General features: G+C 42.8%; 1 protein-coding gene across 1 annotated transcript in view; it reads left to right on the forward strand.

Annotated features, from left to right (window-relative positions):
- The window catches only part of T265_12925 (hypothetical protein), a gene marked incomplete at both ends in the record, with an annotated part of 76,489 nt that overhangs the window by 30,853 nt on the left and 27,568 nt on the right, over positions 1-18,068 (forward strand). The window contains 6 exons of the mRNA XM_009166293.1: positions 2,043-2,267; positions 5,021-5,254; positions 9,892-10,117; positions 12,010-12,435; positions 14,781-15,069; positions 16,980-17,644. Of these exons, the coding sequence (XP_009164557.1) occupies positions 2,043-2,267; positions 5,021-5,254; positions 9,892-10,117; positions 12,010-12,435; positions 14,781-15,069; positions 16,980-17,644 (2,065 nt within the window). The remainder of the gene's footprint in view (positions 1-2,042; positions 2,268-5,020; positions 5,255-9,891; positions 10,118-12,009; positions 12,436-14,780; positions 15,070-16,979; positions 17,645-18,068) is intronic.

The following is an 18,068-nucleotide window of genomic DNA, read 5'->3' on the forward strand; positions in this document are numbered from 1 at the left end:
ATCAGTCAATCAACCTTGTCAGTTACACACGGAATTGAGAAGACAAAAAGCCTTGAGGAAATTATACTGCAGCAACTGAACAGCCAATGTCGAGATTCGAAGAATCAAGAATGGAATGGAACAAACAGTCCAATGAAAGGCTGAAACAGAGAGAGAGAAATGTTGAGCAATATGTTCGTTAGGAGTGCCTCCTAACACAAATGATGATGAGTCAGCAAATGGTAATTCCATTCCATGAGCAAGTTAACAAATAAGTGACTAAATGGGTGACTGTGAACTCCTTTTTAAATGAGATATTCGCATCTTAATTTGTCTACCTTTATATGTTCGTTAGGAGTGCCTCCTAACACAAATGATGATGAGTCAGCAAATGGTTAAGTAATTCCATGAGCAAGTTAACAAATAAGTGACTAAATGGGTGACTGTGAACTCCTTTTTAAATGAGATATTCGCATCTTAATTTCCGTCGTCTACCTTTAATTGTGGTCAAGCCTCAGAAATTCATAAACATATCCCTCACTGTGAAGTAAACAGTTTGGTACGATTCTTTCTGGAACGGCTTACAATGAAAGCATTGGACTTCTGAAACACACGTCTGATTTGCGTTTCTAACACATTCTGGACGCACAATCCTCATTAAACACTGATCTTCCGACACGCCGATGGGTGCTGCAACAAACTTTGGGATGCTCTGTACTGTGGAAACGAATGCATTTCGAGCTGTCAATGGAGATTTCGCCCCGTCAGCGAAGCGAATCTATACTGAAAAGCTGGGAAGCACTGCGCAGCTGTTTACTACTTGTTTAGTATCATTCAGTTTGTCAGTACCCCGAGGTTGACTGAGAGCTGTCCCAGACACTCCATCCGTGATAATTTTCAGAAAGCCCTACACAATTATTACCTCCGTTCTCAACAGGTAACAGAAAATTTCACTGGATTACACACAATTTCACAGGTTCAGTTGCCAGGGTTTTCCTCTTACTGCTCCTGCTTATAAGTGATCTGTTTACCCAAATTAAATGACGGATTAAGCTAGACACACTGTGGCTACAGCTCGTTACCCCAGGGTTTAGTCCCATAAACCTTCAGTGACATCAGTCCGAAAAGGAAAGATGTTATCCACTGCGTCTCCTATCATGGAACTCTGTCCAGTTACTGATGGGATGTGTTAGCTGGCATACCAAAGTACTGACATCTACCAAACCATGTGAAAATAATGCACAATAAACAGAATAAGCCTAGATTTACTGTTTTCCAGAGAGTGAAAGTGAGCTATGGAAGCCTCTTCTGAAGCAAGAATTCTTTTCAAAAGAAGGACTAGGGCTCAGCCTGCGCAGGATTTCTCTCTGACTTTGCATGACTGATGCTGCCCATAAATTTCATTCTCTGAACCCTACTGTTTCTTAATGAACCATCAGCAGTTATCAGCCCGTACGTTAAAGTTCGCTTTTAAGGAGGGTTTGGTTCATTAGCAAGGTAGTCTAGGTAGATCGAGGATCAGTGAACAAGCTCTTGTTGTTGGTGAAGTAGTGTGGTGAATTCACCCAAAATTACCGGCTCAAGTAGTGGCCGTGGGTTTAATCTCGCTGTATGTTATCAATGACGTGTGCTGCGTGTTTCCGACAAATTTCCATCCAAGCAGGAGCAGATACTCTAATGGTCCCAAGAAACCTTTAGGAAGGTCAATAAGCTGATCTTCAGAAACTCAATTTACATCCCTCTAAACTAGCGCTGCTTGTGTCTAACTACATTTTCCTACGCTTCTTAGGGCCAATTGATTCCCTATGTGCTCTAAACGGACTGCTCAAAGTCTATACATGGACTGAAAACGTCTCTCTTTATCATTCCTAAACAAACCCTATACCACTGACTTCCTCCAATGCATTAAATCTGCCTTTGGATTCAATAAATGGAAAGGATTTCACAAAATACCTGGTTGCTATCTTGCCGTCACCAGTTCGTCTTTTCTGGAAAGTCTATCCTGACAAGCATCAGTCCAAATTTCCAAACTGATAGGTTTCGCTTTACCTTGTTAATTACAGCTGTTGCGCGTGAAGTGCTCCGCTGGTGCATATGACTACGATTCAGACAGCTGTTCCACATCGGATGGATCAATTCAGTGTAACTATTCCCCGGGCAACCAACGTTTCCTGGTGGCGACTAGCAGCTGCGTAGCCCAAAATCTTGCGAACTGTGAGACCAACCTTCGACGTTTAAGAATGGATGCATCGTCTGCCATTAGTGCGTATGACTATGAAGTAGTTCACGTAAGTCCAGATTCTGTTTTCTGTGCTGCCCTCAAATACGTGCCAAGAATGATTCGAATTAATTCTAACTGAGCCTTTATCTTGCACTGTCAGAAGAGAGATGCTAGTTTAAGATCTTTAATCTACGTTATAAACGTCCCCTCATATCTCTGGGGCCTGCAGAGGCGAAGATATTTTCCTTCTCTAACTTATTTGACGGCTTAAGGTGGTTGGAAAATGTGGTCACAGTTTGGATGATTATCCAAGGTTTTGTACTAAAACTTGACAACAACTTTGGGGGTAATGAATGCACAAATGAGGAGACTTTATCCAGACAATTCGACGTGGCAATAGGTCAGCATGAGCTAACCATTTGATCACCCTATGTCCACTAATAGTCATATGGTAAATCTGTTCCCTTTCTCGCTGACAGAACCAAACAGCCTTTGCTGATATTGGGTGCTCACAACAGTGGCAACTCCCGATGGACTCTAGCTGTCAAACGCTTCACCGGGAATCTCTAGTTGCATAGATATTACACCAGGTCTAAAGTGAATAGTAGCTTTTGCACTCTAAAGCCTTTCTTTTGCGAGGCCATCTATCTACCGCTGTACAGGTCGCTTTCTGGAAGCATTTGATTTACCGGCATGTGAGCCATGCGGCTTCCGGCGTTTCAGGGTGGCGTAAAAACGAACGTATAGATGTGGGATATGAACTGAAATAAAGTTTCGCTACGATTAAAGCGTTCAGCATTGTACATCCTCGTTCATGCGGGGTTTCGAACGCCAACATCTGACATACGAGGTGAGTGTGCTACCACTACTCCACTTGCGCTTGCCGGAGGAAACTGAATGGTCGTCTGAACAAACTCTCAAGGAGTGTGATTGGTTTGTCTGTCGCCTCGAGCCAAGACCCAGTATAGGTCTTGATTTTGTCGATTGGGCTTCCTAGTCAAGTAGTGGAAGCTTGAAGCGTTTGGGACATTTTCTAACTAGTTGTAGGCAGTCGCGAGATCTGTAGAATTCACGTTCACATCACTGTCATTGGAACAGTCCTAGTGCTGTGCAGATGCAACTATTTTCGGAGGGCGAATCGATCGATACAACCTAGACAGTAACTGGGTAGCTGTTCGAGACGTCTGGAAAACCAATTACATCGCTCAAGCGTTAACAGACATGACAATACAGATGCGTACAATGTGCACCAGTGGAGTAGTGGTAACAGGCTTATCTCGCCTGTCAGATCTTCCGGCATGGCCAAAGATATGAACCACTGATGAGCCCTAATAAGAGCAAAACTCATGTTCGGTGGTTATACCCTTTGGGGTAAACTCGCAAGATTAACTGCCCCAGGAGAGGTGGAGTGATTCGAAACAACAGGGTTTACGATGTCTCGTCAGTGATCGACAGTTCACTTGCAAGCTTGTTAGGACCATTGTGCCATGGTACAATAACCCGATAGTATGAGTGGATAACTAGTGCGTCGCTGGTGCGCTGCTACCAGGTTGCTCAGCCAAAGCTTATGGGGGTAGAACAGCATGCTAAATAAAGCCCTGTCATCATCTATTCGATCAACCCTGGTGCTCAAGAATGTTCTGTGTTGTTCATAAAATCTCCAACTGCATCGATCTTACCAGTGCCAACAGACAAAACCTGTCAGTCGAAATAGACTTCTGTTGGTCTTAGTAGGGAGCACCATCAGAACTAGGTAATGGACTACATGCACAAAAGCCACAATACTATCTGCACACAGTGAAAAAAATCGAGAGATTTCCCGCAAATGCATGCACCAGTTTTGGTGATAGTTTCATTCAGGTGTTTAGTTCGGGTACACTCGGTAGCCTGGTGGTTCCGACTGAATGATCTCAGTTAATACGCCATTTACAAGTAAAAAAAATACTGGTTTATTTGAAACAATAGTGCTAAGATTTGATTGCTCTTGGTTAGGCTTCGGAAACGAAGTGGTGGACTCCGAAGTATCGGTGCACAAGAAAGTTGATTCTTTGAGTTCAAAAAGCATAGTTAATTGAGGGCCTGAAAAATGGAAACAAAATCGAATCGGATATGGACAATGGGTCGACATGGAGGTGAGTACCAGAGCATCTGGGGACTACCAGAGATCATGGTAAGAGTGAAGAGATTGATTCAGATGCAGCCCAAAGCGGTATGGTGATATCAACAGTGTGCTTTTGACTATGGCAGAACACCACGGAAGCCTTGAAGATGCCTACGAATGCATATCCTTTGATTTGCTCAAGTTCAGCGTTGACAGCTAGGTTGCCAAACAGCAACTACATGTACGGTTGTTTGGATTACAAGGTACTCACTCAGAGATAACCCATGTTTTGTAATAGAGATGTGAGTAGACACACAATACACCCATAAACCAGGCGAGTGAAGTCTGTAACCATGATTGCTCATGAACTCATATAAATCGCACACAATAAGCTAGGTTCTAGATAGTCCTTAAATTTGATGGTTGAGCATTGCTGCCACGGAAGCTGTCAAAACTCATGCCATTTTATTAGCCCAAGCAGTCAAACGTACAAGCACGTACACATCCACTCCATTGCAGACCCATGTGTAGCGTCGATTATTTATGCTTCTCAGCTGATTGTTCACCATTTAAAGGGCAACAACGCTAACTTTCTCCATATTATGATTTTTTGGTCTGATGCGCTGAAATTCATTTTACAGCTAAAGCTGTCTCTCAATTTAGGTTGAAAGGAATGTTGATCGCGATATTCTGTTTGATCCTCACTCTTTCTATACCAGGTGGTGACCGTACCTATCACAGCAACCGGATGGCAAGTAGCCAGACTCACTCAGTCCTGGACACTTAAACCTGGGGATCGTCTGAGCGCATTCTTTGATACCCAAAGCCTCGTTTCGTGTGGTCCTGCAATCAAATACGTACCAGCGGATTGGGGCGCCACTTTGAGTGAGGCACCGACCGTTGGAAGCACGATCACCAGTGGGAGCTTGTCAACAAAGAACAAACACCTGGAGGTGAATAATTTTGTGATTTGTCTATACGCCAATCTTCGTTTTTCATTTCTACGGATTTGAGTAAATGAACCATATTCTCACATCTTCGCAATAACTTTTAAATGATTTTTCGTTAAACTTGTCAAATGGTTTTCGTTATTAAGCTTGATCAAGTGAGGTGATTTCGGTCAGTGATCAGCATGGTCCAATCAGTTCAATGAAGATCAAAGCTTTTTGACCGTCAGTTGGGACACTCCGTGAAAGAAACCTCGTTTCAAAAGGGTTTGGTAAAGAATCGGTCGTTTTTTTGTTTGGACAACGTTTCGCTTCATCAGGTCAACTGAAACAGGTCACCAAGTTGGTCAGGTTATAAGGCAGACAGAACCAATCAGTAAAACCTCTTCACATTAGCGCACTAGATCAGTTTTGAGTGTCAATTAACCAATTTTGACGGTTAGTGCGGTTGCCAAAATCTTCCTTTTTGATGGGTTGGGGCAGTTTCAAATTAGTTCCGATCTGGTCTGGTTCCTTCCAATCCGATACGCCTCAATTGATTCATCACAGTTGCCGCCAATAGATGTTGTTTTTTGTGGGCTTGTGAGTGCTGCGACAATTTAGTTGGGAGGTGGGGTGAGGTCAAGTGGGATTCAGATGATGACTACTCTTTCTGATAAACGCACACCAACACGTGTCAGCTCGACTGATCCAAGACCGTTCTCAACACGCTCGCCAGTTCCACGACTTCTATTCTGTTATCACTCGGATGCGTGGTAATTTCTACCACCTAGGCCATCAGTCTCTGTGGGCCGTAGTCCTCGCCTAAAAACCTCGACATTGTCTAAATCTGTTTTGTGTCCTGTGTCCAGTGCATGTTCTGCAATTGCCGAGTTTTTGAGTAACTCTCAATATTTGCTTGCGTTTCTCGGTAGGCTGTTTTCATCCTATGCTCTCCGATTCTGGTGTGAAGTTCTCTGTCCTATATGGACCTTAATGCAGTCGTTACACTTAATTTTATAGACATAGTTCCTAATTTTGTTTTCCAGGAGATGATCCTTCAAGTGCAGAGCGCATTGTTTCCCCTCTGGAAAGCCACTCTTATATTAGCCGTGTTTAGAATTCTTCGAATTACCTCCGGTCTCCCTGGTTTATATGGAATAACAGCGGTCCCGATCCATTCCCTGTTGGATTTCGCCACCAGTACCAGCACCCTTCGTAACTGACGCCTAATCAAACTAGTTGGATATCCACTACCCCGAAGTTTGTTCTGTAATTCAATATGGGTCGCTGTCCGATCAACTTCCTCTGTGCACAGAGCCCTTACACGCCCAAACATTGATGGGGCAATACTAGCGAATACCGAATTCGGACGGACAGACGAGTAAATCAAAATTGCCCTAGTTGGCTTCTCGAATACTGTGTTCTTTAGTTTCCGCCGCGTTTCATCGACTGGCCCCTTCGAAGGAGTAATCCGTCCTATCTACCGGCTCTCCCAGTCGGTGAGTAAATCACGAGAATAGTGATAGCGACTCATATAAGTAAATGCGATCATTCAGGCCCACTGGGACGACCGTGAAACGATCAGAGGATTCCTGCAACGAACGAATGGCGATGATTCATATACTGCCAGGCAAAACCCGTGGGTCAGTAGTCCGTGCCATTTGACATAATTTTCGTGTATCACCCAGGTACGGCATACAAATATTTATTGGAGTATTACTGTCTCCACATTGCCAAGTTTGCTAAACACCAGAATGTTGAGGGGGAGCAGCTTCACGACCACAATAAGTCTATTGTTTGCCAGAAATAGCCGTCTGAACGTCTAACATCGCTGGGCATTTATTCTGTTAATTATTCTGACTACTACCAACTATCCCGGATTCTTTATACCATGAAATCATAATATCCAATTTGGTCACAAATTATAAAACCGTAGAATTCAAGTTATTCTGACGTAAAATCTTTTTATGGTAAGAAAATATCTCTGTGGCCAACCGATAACTTTGGTGAAAATCTTGGAACTGGGTTTTACAAGTACTTAACGGCGAATTGCTCCATAAGTTGTCGAACTCGGCTAGGCTACACGAGGATTTGCTCGATTTGAGAAAAAAAAACGCTAAAAAATTCATAAAGTCTTTTTGCTTCTCTCCGCTTGTGGTCATCTTGAAGAATTTAAATTTTCAGCTCACATCATTCGAGTATACATTGACCAAATGCATTCTCACCTCCAATTCGGGATATTCACATTTCGACCTCCATATTTCTACGTTCCGTTAGACGTTCAGGATACGATGCGGCTAATGTGTCCGATAGAGTCAACCACGTGAGATACATTTGACGGTGGCACAACGTGTTTTAATCTATTAATTGGGATAGTTGTAATTTTTCCGTCCTATTCCCCCCAAACGCCAAGTTACGTGAGTAGATGTTCTACTACTAAGGCAAAAGAGTGAAGTGTTGCGTGATCCGTGGTGCATTTATTACATTGGGTCAAAAAAGTACCCAATCCTTTCTATGGATAGGGGCGATTTTCGGCCTTAGGCTCTTCTCATACCCTGAAATATTGTCCTGAGAGGCTGGCAACTAAACGATCACCACGAATGTCCGAAATTTTCAGCTTCTTTTAGCAGACCTAAACTCTTGTGTTCCTTTTTGTGCCAGGGTACGCATACGTTAATGGCTCGTTAAGTTTCACGTTTTCTGTGTTCCGCATTCTGCGACTAACTTCGCTTATCATTCCTGACGTTGTATATCCCACTCCGATTGCTGTGGTATGCATTTCTGGTTAGATTTTTCTGGGTTATCTGTGTTGCTTGACCGCACATCTGGCTCGTGACATTGATAAATCACTCCAACACGAAACAAAACAACCACCCTGGCCATAACACAACCCCGCACAACACCACCGTTCCGTCATGCAGTTTCGTATGAGTTTGGGAGAACAGAGTGTGAAGCATTCCCCAAGTTTTTAAATTTCCACGGCTTAAACTGGTCATAAGGGGAGGTAAACTAATACCCAAAAGGTTACCGGTGTATTCCGCGATTGGAGTTGTTGAAGTTAAGCGAACTCCAGCCGAAATCATGTGGACTGCAATTGAAGACAAATCAGCCTTTCGGTAGAAGAACGACGCCTCTACAAATGGTAAATTAATTTGTTTGTAATGTTTTTGGATCTTTTCCAGATATAAGCCTCGCCAAAAATTGACCCATGCCACCCAAAAAATATTGGAAAAAAGAGGAAATGAAATTTGTAATTTAAGCTTTTATTGAAGAGGGTGAATTTGTGGCTTGTCGTAATAATTTTGCATGAAAAGGTCCTTTCTTCGGTACCTTTGCCTTCAAACAAACTCACACAGGTAGCTGTCCACCAAAGATCGGTGTGTGCCGCACATTGGCATCTTGTAGACATGACAAATAGATTCAATATTTTTGTTTGAGCTCCAGTCGTTGAATTAACCGTTTCATGAGTATAATTCATGTCGATCATCGTTCCAATTCCCTGGTATGATGTCCACATATCGGAGATCAGTGATCCGGGATAGTGTCCATCAAAGTGGCCGCAGTTCGATCTGGCATTGCATACATGAATACCTCTTTAGTTTCCCGGTAGATCCTTCCGAGAATCCACTGCTGGGGAAGAACTCGCCCTGTGTGGTTTTTTCGGCGAGGTATTGGCGTTTCATCGATCTCGACGTGTAGACCTGGGCCACCGATAACTGTTGGTTTGCAAAACCACCAGGCGCAAACATCGCGAAGAAAGTGCTCCCAGTCAGCAGCGGTCGTGTGGCTACTAGATAATTCCTCTGCTAAATTTTGGCCTTACACCTCCACCTGTCAGAAACATTTGAAAGTGTCATTTGGTGGCCATTGTTGCACAAACGTTACTGATGGATCAAAAAACGTATTGCCGTCTCCTTGTCATGAACGAGAGTTGAAAGCGTCAGAAAGTTCATCAAAGGTTTTACGCCTGAACGGAAAATTTTTTGCACAAAATGAGCCTAGATACAGATGAGGAATTGTTTCCCTCAAAAATAGGTCAAGGTTACGTCCTTAACTTACGGCCTTAACTTTTCCAACATGCACTTCTTGCACTAGTGGGGGGGCTTATCTGGAAAAGATCCATGTTTACCCCCATAATCTCCCCCAGGTCTCCCACCAGTGAATGCTCTTCGTCGGCACCACTTTTGTGGATCAGAAGACACAATTTTCTCGAGGGACCGCAATTTTAAGGTGCGTACTGAGCTATGTCATCGTACTGCCCCTTTTAAACAGGTCTCACATATTGTCGCCAGTTTGACACTGAGGAGACAATATGAGCTAATCACAAACGACATTATCACCCTTCCTGTTTTTTGAATTATTTTCTCATATACCTGTCTACTTCCGCTTCTTGTTGTAGGTATATTAATGCAAGGTTCATAATCGATAACCTAAAAGCCGGAACAACTACGCCGTCGAGATGTTTCAAAGTGCCACACCGTGTTATCCAGATTCTGACCATTTTATGTTAGCGAATGTAGATTGTATGTCATTTCCTAACGACCGAAAGGCTAGCATCATCTGAGAAAGAATCATTTTCACATTAGGGGTGATGTGGACAGATTGTAAATAATTCCGATGATTGCTACAGAAATAATTACTCCAATGATTCGACTCCGCAGCTCGGTGCTTGGCTCGAAGAACCACGTGAGGTGCTGGTGGCTGGTACACTCACAACATTCGGAGCTACGGAGGTGGAGTTGACCGTCGAAGCCTACGAAAAAGGACTGAGCAGTGCGAAAATTTCAACCCAAGTATTCGTGGATGTTGCACTCGATGTCGGTGGATTGGAGCAAAGCTCGTTTGAGACAAATTCTCCTGCAAACCTTATCCTCTTTCCCATTGAAGGTATGACGTTATAAGTATGATTCACGTGAAAAAAGTGCTGTGAATGCTATCTTAAAAGTTCATCTTTATCTTCTTCATCAAGGTCCACAGTTGAGAGATTACTTGGGATTTCTCTTTGAAGAAACTTAGTAAATGATTAATAGTGTTGTATTTGGATAGTAAGGGAGCGTGAAACGAAATGACTGACAGTCTGTTAGGCTTTTTCATGTCATTGGTGAACAAATGAGAATGTTATCCGGGATATGGGACGACCACTCCCCAGTTTGAATAGCAGTTGATAGGACCCTTAACGACAATTCATCAATTATCTCATAATAACTTAAAACTATGAGTAATTTAATTGGCCGGTAAATCAGCTATACGAGGGTGCATGCACGCTATCTAGAATACCTTGGATGACTTTCCAATCCCTGAATCAAATTTAGTTTGAACATCACCCTGAACATTTTGCAGTGGAATTTTCTAGCTATCCAAATGGCTTGACTTTTGTTCCCTTACTACATCAGCCATCCCTGAATGATGTTTTAAGTCTCCAGCGCAGTGTATTCCAGTTTTAAATATCCGACGATGTAGCAGTTACCTAACCGCGATTCCCTGGCGTCGAAAGTGGAATCAGGAGAGCACCGTTGCTCAGGATGAATGGTTAGCTGTGTAACGGCAGTAGTGTGTACCTACAAGTGACACAATATCAAACAAAGTGGATATCTTAGAGTTCTGTGAAAACGATACAATACGTAAAGCCCCCCTAATTTCGCAGTCGCGGAATGCTCACCCTCAAACAACAGACACGTTTACCTGTGGGAACAGTTCAGAAGAAATCGAAAATAAAATACGGGAAAGTTAATTTGTTTGCTGAGTTTGGAATATACGGAAGTTTTGAACTTCATGTCCCTTAACGTACTTCTTTAAATGGATAAAAATGAGTCAGTCTGCTTAGTTTTTCGATAAGCTGAGTTGCTGTGAGTCACATCGCTTTTCCAACCATCACTTATTTAGATCTTACAATTTGAACTGCTGGTTATTCGAACTCGTCCCAACTCAGCCCAAAGACAGTATTTGTTTGCAGTACAATTTTTAAAGCATTGCCGCGAGATGCCGTTCTATTATACGCTTGAAAAAAGTATAAACGTGCCTGATTACTGCACCTGATTTTAAGTAGAACCGTCGGGTATCGAGGTTTTTCGGACGGAATGCATTGGGTCTCTGCAATGCATTGCAATAGAAAAGGGGATATGTTGGGCACCGTATAAGTTTGAAACATTATTTGCGGGTGGTTGCGAGACTTATATAAGTTGCACTCGCTTCCGTCAGTTCTGAACAGCCATTGCCGCACAGCGATTTGAACCCAGGAGAGCAGGCACGCTGTAGGCGTATGTTGCATCTACTCCACCAAATGGACGTGACTGAATTATCAAGTCGTTGGCGTGGACTAATCGCCAAAACAGGAAGTATACTGTTTTTGCCAGGCTGGTATCAGTGTAAATTGGAAGTTTGTTAAATAGAAAACTATTGATCGATCTGAAGGTGTAAGCAGATCAGTGCCATGATGCTCATGTGGCTTCTGACACAAAGACGAATTTGGTATGATTTGATTTCAAACACGCGAATTATAGCCCACTGATTAGGCAATGGAGGCACACCACAACAGTTCGTTGTGGCGACCAGCTGCTGTAATAAGCATAGATAGCTCACTGAGCAGTGAAACGGAATTGTTTATAGATTAGATTAGAACATGTAAAAACACAGTGATACAAGAGGGCATACAGGATACTTCGGTTCATTTCCAAAAAGTAAGCATTCGGCTAATCGTCCGCCCGAATTATGGCCACTTTCCAAACAACAGCTGTAGTTTGTCCTCTGCTTTAAATAATCAAATTCCGTCTTTTGAATAGGCCGCCCAATTCAATTCAAATGGAACTTTGGCGATCGATCGCCTGAGGAAGTGACTACTTCCGGCGAAATAACACACATATACAAAGCTGGAGGTGACTATCCGCTAACCGTTAACCTGTCCAACCCGGCTGGGTTTCGTGTGAAAACGTTTACTGTTACCGTTCGGGATGCATTTCAGTTCACCGAAGTTCAATGCTCAGACGCTGCTGTCGGACAACCTACACAGTTGACACTGAAGCTGGTGACAAGCTCTGAGTGTATCTGCACCTGGGTAATAGACGGTGAACGAGTTCACAGCGGGAGTGAACAAACATACACTCACACGTATACGGCGGCCGGGGTATTTACCGTGGAAGTAACCTGTACGAACCTGGTTATTTCGTTGACACAAAAGGTCCAACAGGTTGTTAATGAGGCGATACAAGGTAAAGTTTATCTTTTCAATTTAATAGATTTAATTCAGAGAGATATTGACACCAAAACACGAGATGGATTCACAAAATGTGTGGAGAGTTGGGAGCTGTCAAACAAGATTTCGTCCTGTAACTCAAGCCAATCCATGCTGAAAAGATAGCACTATATCCCCTCCAAGTGCGAGTTGATCACATTAATGATCAGCAGCTTGTGGCCGAACGGCTAAGTAATCAAACTACTACAGATGTAAGGTTACTGAAAACTCTGCGGCTTCCCACGACCGGTTTCGCCGTTCTTGGAACTCATCGAGTTAGCGCAGTCCCAGAGTTTCAGTCAATTTTATGTTTCAAATCGAACATGTTTCGACAATTACACTCATTTGCATATCAGTCGACGGGTGTATTATTCAGGGCACTGTTAGGGAGGTCGCAGGTTCAAAACTCTGGGGTTTCTTGAAATGTTCACCGCCGGTGATTTGCGATAAGGATGGAACAGCTTTTCTGCTCTTCAGCATAGACTGACTTCAGTCACAGGTCAAAGTTTCAACTGAAAGATTTCACAGTGGCTGAGATTCGGTCCATTCAGGACGAATTCGAGATCACTCATTCAGCTCCGACATATCAGTGGTGCTAAAGACACTTAGTATCAATAAACTGTTCTCAGCAATACACTCATTTGCAAATTAATTTGTAGAATATCATAAACGAGAGATTCTGTTGAGTCTCTCGTGGAAACCAAACTGATTTGCGAATGAGTGTATTTCTTAAAAACAGTCCAACTTGGGTTCAAGTAGAACATAATGTTGACGGAAACTCGGGGACTGCGCCTACCTGATGAGTCTCAAGAAAGGCGAAACCGGTCGTGGACTGTCAAAGAGTTTTCAGCAACCTCGTGAGTAGTTTTGTTTAAGTTCTCGGCAATTTTATTTCTAAAATTTCCTTCGGAGCAATCTCTTCCTAAAACGGCCCAATGCGCTTTATCCAACCATCCTCTAACCACTGATCATAAGTAAATGACTGTGCGCTTAATAGACCCTCAGTTGTTGGCATAACAGACAACGAAAGTAACGTTTCTGATGCAAGTGACTAACAATTAGTCTCTCAGAAGCTACCAATAAAAAACTTCTAAAGTACGCTGAAGACCTCTATTCAATTACGAGATGTGACATCGCACAGGAGTTAACTGTTAACCTGGAACAAACCAAGTGAATAGGTAAACTCAAAGAATTTGAGAATAACAAATGTTTATGTTGATCTTGATATGATTTTTTATTGATTTTGTTGTGGTACAACTGACAGGTGTTATTGCAGATGAGACTCTGGAATCTTGGATCTGACGTTAAAATCCACACTAAGTATGGATTTTGCGAGCTCTATGAGACTCCCTTTCCAGGCGATTCTCAGTGTAGCAGAGTCCTTTGTTGAATTATGGAATGAAAATATTCTTATCTACGGCTGATTTACTGCTGACGTCTTACTGAAAGAAGAGTGGCAAAACTCTCGTCCGTACGAGAGTTTCTCTAACGGATACACGAAAGTAAGTGGGCCCACTTTAGACAGGCACTTCAATGGCCACCCCTCAAAAGCAAGTACCCATAATCTACTGGCTTATATTTATGTCGGAAGCTGTTTAGGGTAAGCTCCCATGATGCTGGTTACTGGTTACAGAGAGATTATTTGGCCTAAAGATACATTTGGAAAAAATTTCCTTCATAATCAAATGGAATGTTAAAAGGTTCTGCATAGTGTCCCTTCCCTAGGACGACGGTCTTCGACCGGTCGCACAAGTGTTTGTCATAGTGTGGTTGTCCGGTTCTCCAAAACGAAGAACGTGGAAATAAAGTGGTGCCGTCTCCTTCCAAAATGGGGTATAGGTGGGCTTTTCTGTACGCGACTAGAAGCAGTCGACTGAAGCCGCTGGCGTTTATGTTATCCGTCCGTATCCACTACATTTATTCCCCCAAATGTCCGGCATGTGAGTACTGAGAAATTCCCTTCTCCCTTGTCTTGCAACTCTTCAAATGGCTGAGATTTCTTGAGATGCCTGGGCGTTCAACACCGTTGGTACTATGATTGTTGCTACTGACGTGATCACGACAAGAGGATGGTAGTAATAACGGTGGTGATAAGGTGATTAAACGAGTTTAAAATGAGGATTAGTTCGGTTGGGCGACCAAGTAACGCACCCCTTGAGAGCACTCCTTGTAGCGCAAAGCACATCCTCGTAATGTAGTAAAAACATTCGACTGAGTCATTTTTGCTTTGGTAGATATTTTTGCGGTCTTTCACCATGACTTTTCTCCTACTCACCCGCCTTCCCAGATCTACGTGACAGCTCTGCTTTCTTCCTCTTTTAGAACTGAAAATTGACTCCCCAAGTTTCCCCGTGGGAACAAATCAGCCGATAACATTTTCGTTCACCGCAGGATCATCCCTAGAAGTACAACTGAAGATTAACGGTGCAGTCAAGAGTACCACGGTGAACTATGAGCTCAAACAAATTCGATCTGAAGGAATAACTGTAGGCAAGCCAGAGAAAATGACCTACGAACTCATGGTCAAAAATCCGTTGGGAAGTCAAAACCTCAACGGAGACGTTACGTTTGATATTCCGCTGAGTGGGCTGTCGGTAACTTTTGACCCTCTGTGAGTTAAAGGGACTTTCATCGTTCTTACGCATGGACTTTTCAAAGAAAGGAGTTGGCTTAAGTTGATCGATAATGTCTTGTTGTGATGAGAAACATTCTGGGAGGATTTTGACGCCTAGCTTAAATTCCTGCTATCTACGTGCAGTCACCATATTTAGTATCAGCAGATATCGATTGCACATGAGAAAAACGAAGTGACACAAGACTGTGTATTGGAACACTGTAACTAGATGTTACACGTTATGGTCGGTTGTGTTTAGCCCATGAAATAAGCGCGTTTGGAATCTGGTTAATCACGAATGATAATACTACGAATTCAGCTTTCTCAACTGCAGTCTCGCTCTTGTTATCTTGGTCAATTGTGGTCAATGCCTTGGACATCAACTATTCTTCGCTTCCGTTTGAGTGTTGCAGTTCTGAAATTCTCCAGCAATGCTGAATGTGTCCAGAGGTTCACTGAAATCTTAGCCATTCTATTTTATCTATACAGATACCACTGTAACTTCAAATACGCTGGCAAATGACATGTAAAGTGAAATTCATCGGTAGATGGCCTAAACTTTTCTCTGTAGGTTCTTAAAACGGACAAAACCGAGCTGATGACGCTGTTTGCAGTCAAAGTTGAGTGATACCCGAAGAAATTCGTCCCTGTAGTTGTTTCCACAAACCGAGGTGACTTTGAAGTTCGAATACAAAGGCACATCGATGGAGCCAGCCGTAAGCTAAAATGAGCGAGCAGCAGTTGTTTTCACGCATGTATTATGAGTTCCTCACAATGCCAGGTTTATAGGCAGTGGCTCCGAGTCTTTGAAGCTACAAATACCGGCCAGTTCATGTTGGTCTTTCGTAAATTGAACATCTTATTGTTCTAACTACGTGTTTGGTACAGTACAGACATTCAGGGAGGCAGAACCATTATCGGACTCCTGTTCACAAGATACGTAGAGCTTTTGGTGTGGGGAGGTAAGTTTTGTAACTGGCAAACTAAAAGCAGATGAACTGAATAAAACTACAAGCAACACCCTTCAAGTTAAGCTAAACATTACTTGCAACCAAAAGGACACAGTCGCTGGGGCACATCGAGGAGAACCGAAAAATTTGTGTAGAGTTCAAGACTATTTAGTACACAGATGTTATCTCATGCGAATGTTTCGGATGAATCTTTCAAGAAAAGCAAAGCCAGTCGTTTGCAAACAAAATGTAACCTGCACACCAAGTGACCAAAACTACTACGCGTCGAACGTTTTGCCTTGTGCAGTTCCGGTGAGCCATACATCCTTGGTGTTTCTGTTTCCGTTTGTTCAATTTTCAGTAGTCCTCGTCCTTAGTATAGTTTTGCATTCTCAGGGGTTGAGGTTCTTCGCTATGTACGTCTCCATCAATCTGCTTTGTCTGGATTGGTACCAATTTCGAATTCCTCTTGGTCTCTGAGAAGCGTCTTCATTATCTTTCGTAAATCTTATGAAGTTCCTCACAGTTTGTTACTACGCCACCAATTTATATAGGTGACTAAGTGTAACTGAACACCATACTAGATCTGTTTGTTCATCTTGACGGGTTGGCTCAAGATACTGATGAGTTTACATCTTGTCCGGGACTCACTAAGGATGCTCTTCTGCCCTGAATATCGCATGCGTCTCACACGCCTATCCTTATGACTGTTACTATATCTGATCTTACATTTTCAGTGCTATATTTTTGGAAGAAATACTATTTTTTAGTTATTTCCTTGATGTTTACTTACAAATAGGACAGGGTGTCCAATATTGACGGAAGCTGGCTGATGGGCATTAAGGTCAACTGACAATCAACTTTGAATCATCTACGGTACTCATTCACATTTCTCAAAGTGAATATTACTCTTTTGTCTATTTTATGACCTTATTGTCCCCACGATTCGGGCAACAGAGTGGCGAAAATGAACGAAGATATCACATTCCGAGTAACGTTCCGAGCCGGTACTTCCATCAAACTTAAGATTCAGTGGGGCGATGGAAATATCGATGAACCACCTGTAACAGAACTACAACCATGGCCGCCCAACTTCTCCCAGACCCACCGATACGCTGTAGCCGGTATATATGAGGTTCGTTTTGAAGCGAATGCCGGCTTGCAGCAGCAAACGACCAGCGTGACAGCTAACGTCCAAGGCCCTCTTGGAAATTACAAATTAAGCCCCGAAGACGCATTTACCGGGATGGATGAGCTTTTTGAAGTGCTACTGGTGAACCAAGGAGGTGGAGTTGCTGTGTTGGCACAGGTAACGATTGATTGGGGAGACGGACAAGCACCATATTCAGACAGATTTGTGGAAAACAGTCCGGTGGGACACATTTACACGGCAAATCGTGATCACCAGTTGACGGCGACCATTAAGCTGGATTCTGAGTCACGAGTCTACAACACCAAAGTCAAAGTTCGACCAGCAATAAAAAACTTTGGCTGTACTTTTGAAACGAACCCAGTGAAAGTGGGTGATACACTGGAAGTGAAGCTTGCACTTTCCAACGGGATCGATGTGGAAATAAATGCACAATTTGAAAGTGGAAAAACTCAGAACATCAAACAGCCTGGTAAGTAGAATCAAGCAAACTTTACTATAACCGTTCAGTTTTTGAATTTCCATTGTCATGGGAATACTGATCACGTAGTAATGTAACGATGCACTCACTGTTGTTGCTTCTAAACGGTTCTGTTAGTGTTCAGTCTAAAACATGACATTTGTTGTAAGTCACCCGGGGGATCCGAAAATCTTGAATATTGTGACTGTTTTACTTTTCAGTAAAAGATACCCAGAGGAGTCATGTAAGGTCTGGAAACAGAAAGTTGTGGAGAGTTGTTATACGTGATTCTTCTGGAACCACGTTAATCCACGTTCAATCAATTTATTTGCTTTTGACAGCAGAAATCTAACCACCGAACGACCGAACGACTTCTATTGACATCTTGGCAATTGGGCTTGAATCTAATTCAAGGTAATTCAAGGTAATTCAAGGT

This window comes from Opisthorchis viverrini, assembly GCF_000715545.1.
Source record: "Opisthorchis viverrini unplaced genomic scaffold opera_v5_24, whole genome shotgun sequence".
Lineage (NCBI taxonomy): Eukaryota > Metazoa > Platyhelminthes > Trematoda > Opisthorchiida > Opisthorchiidae > Opisthorchis > Opisthorchis viverrini.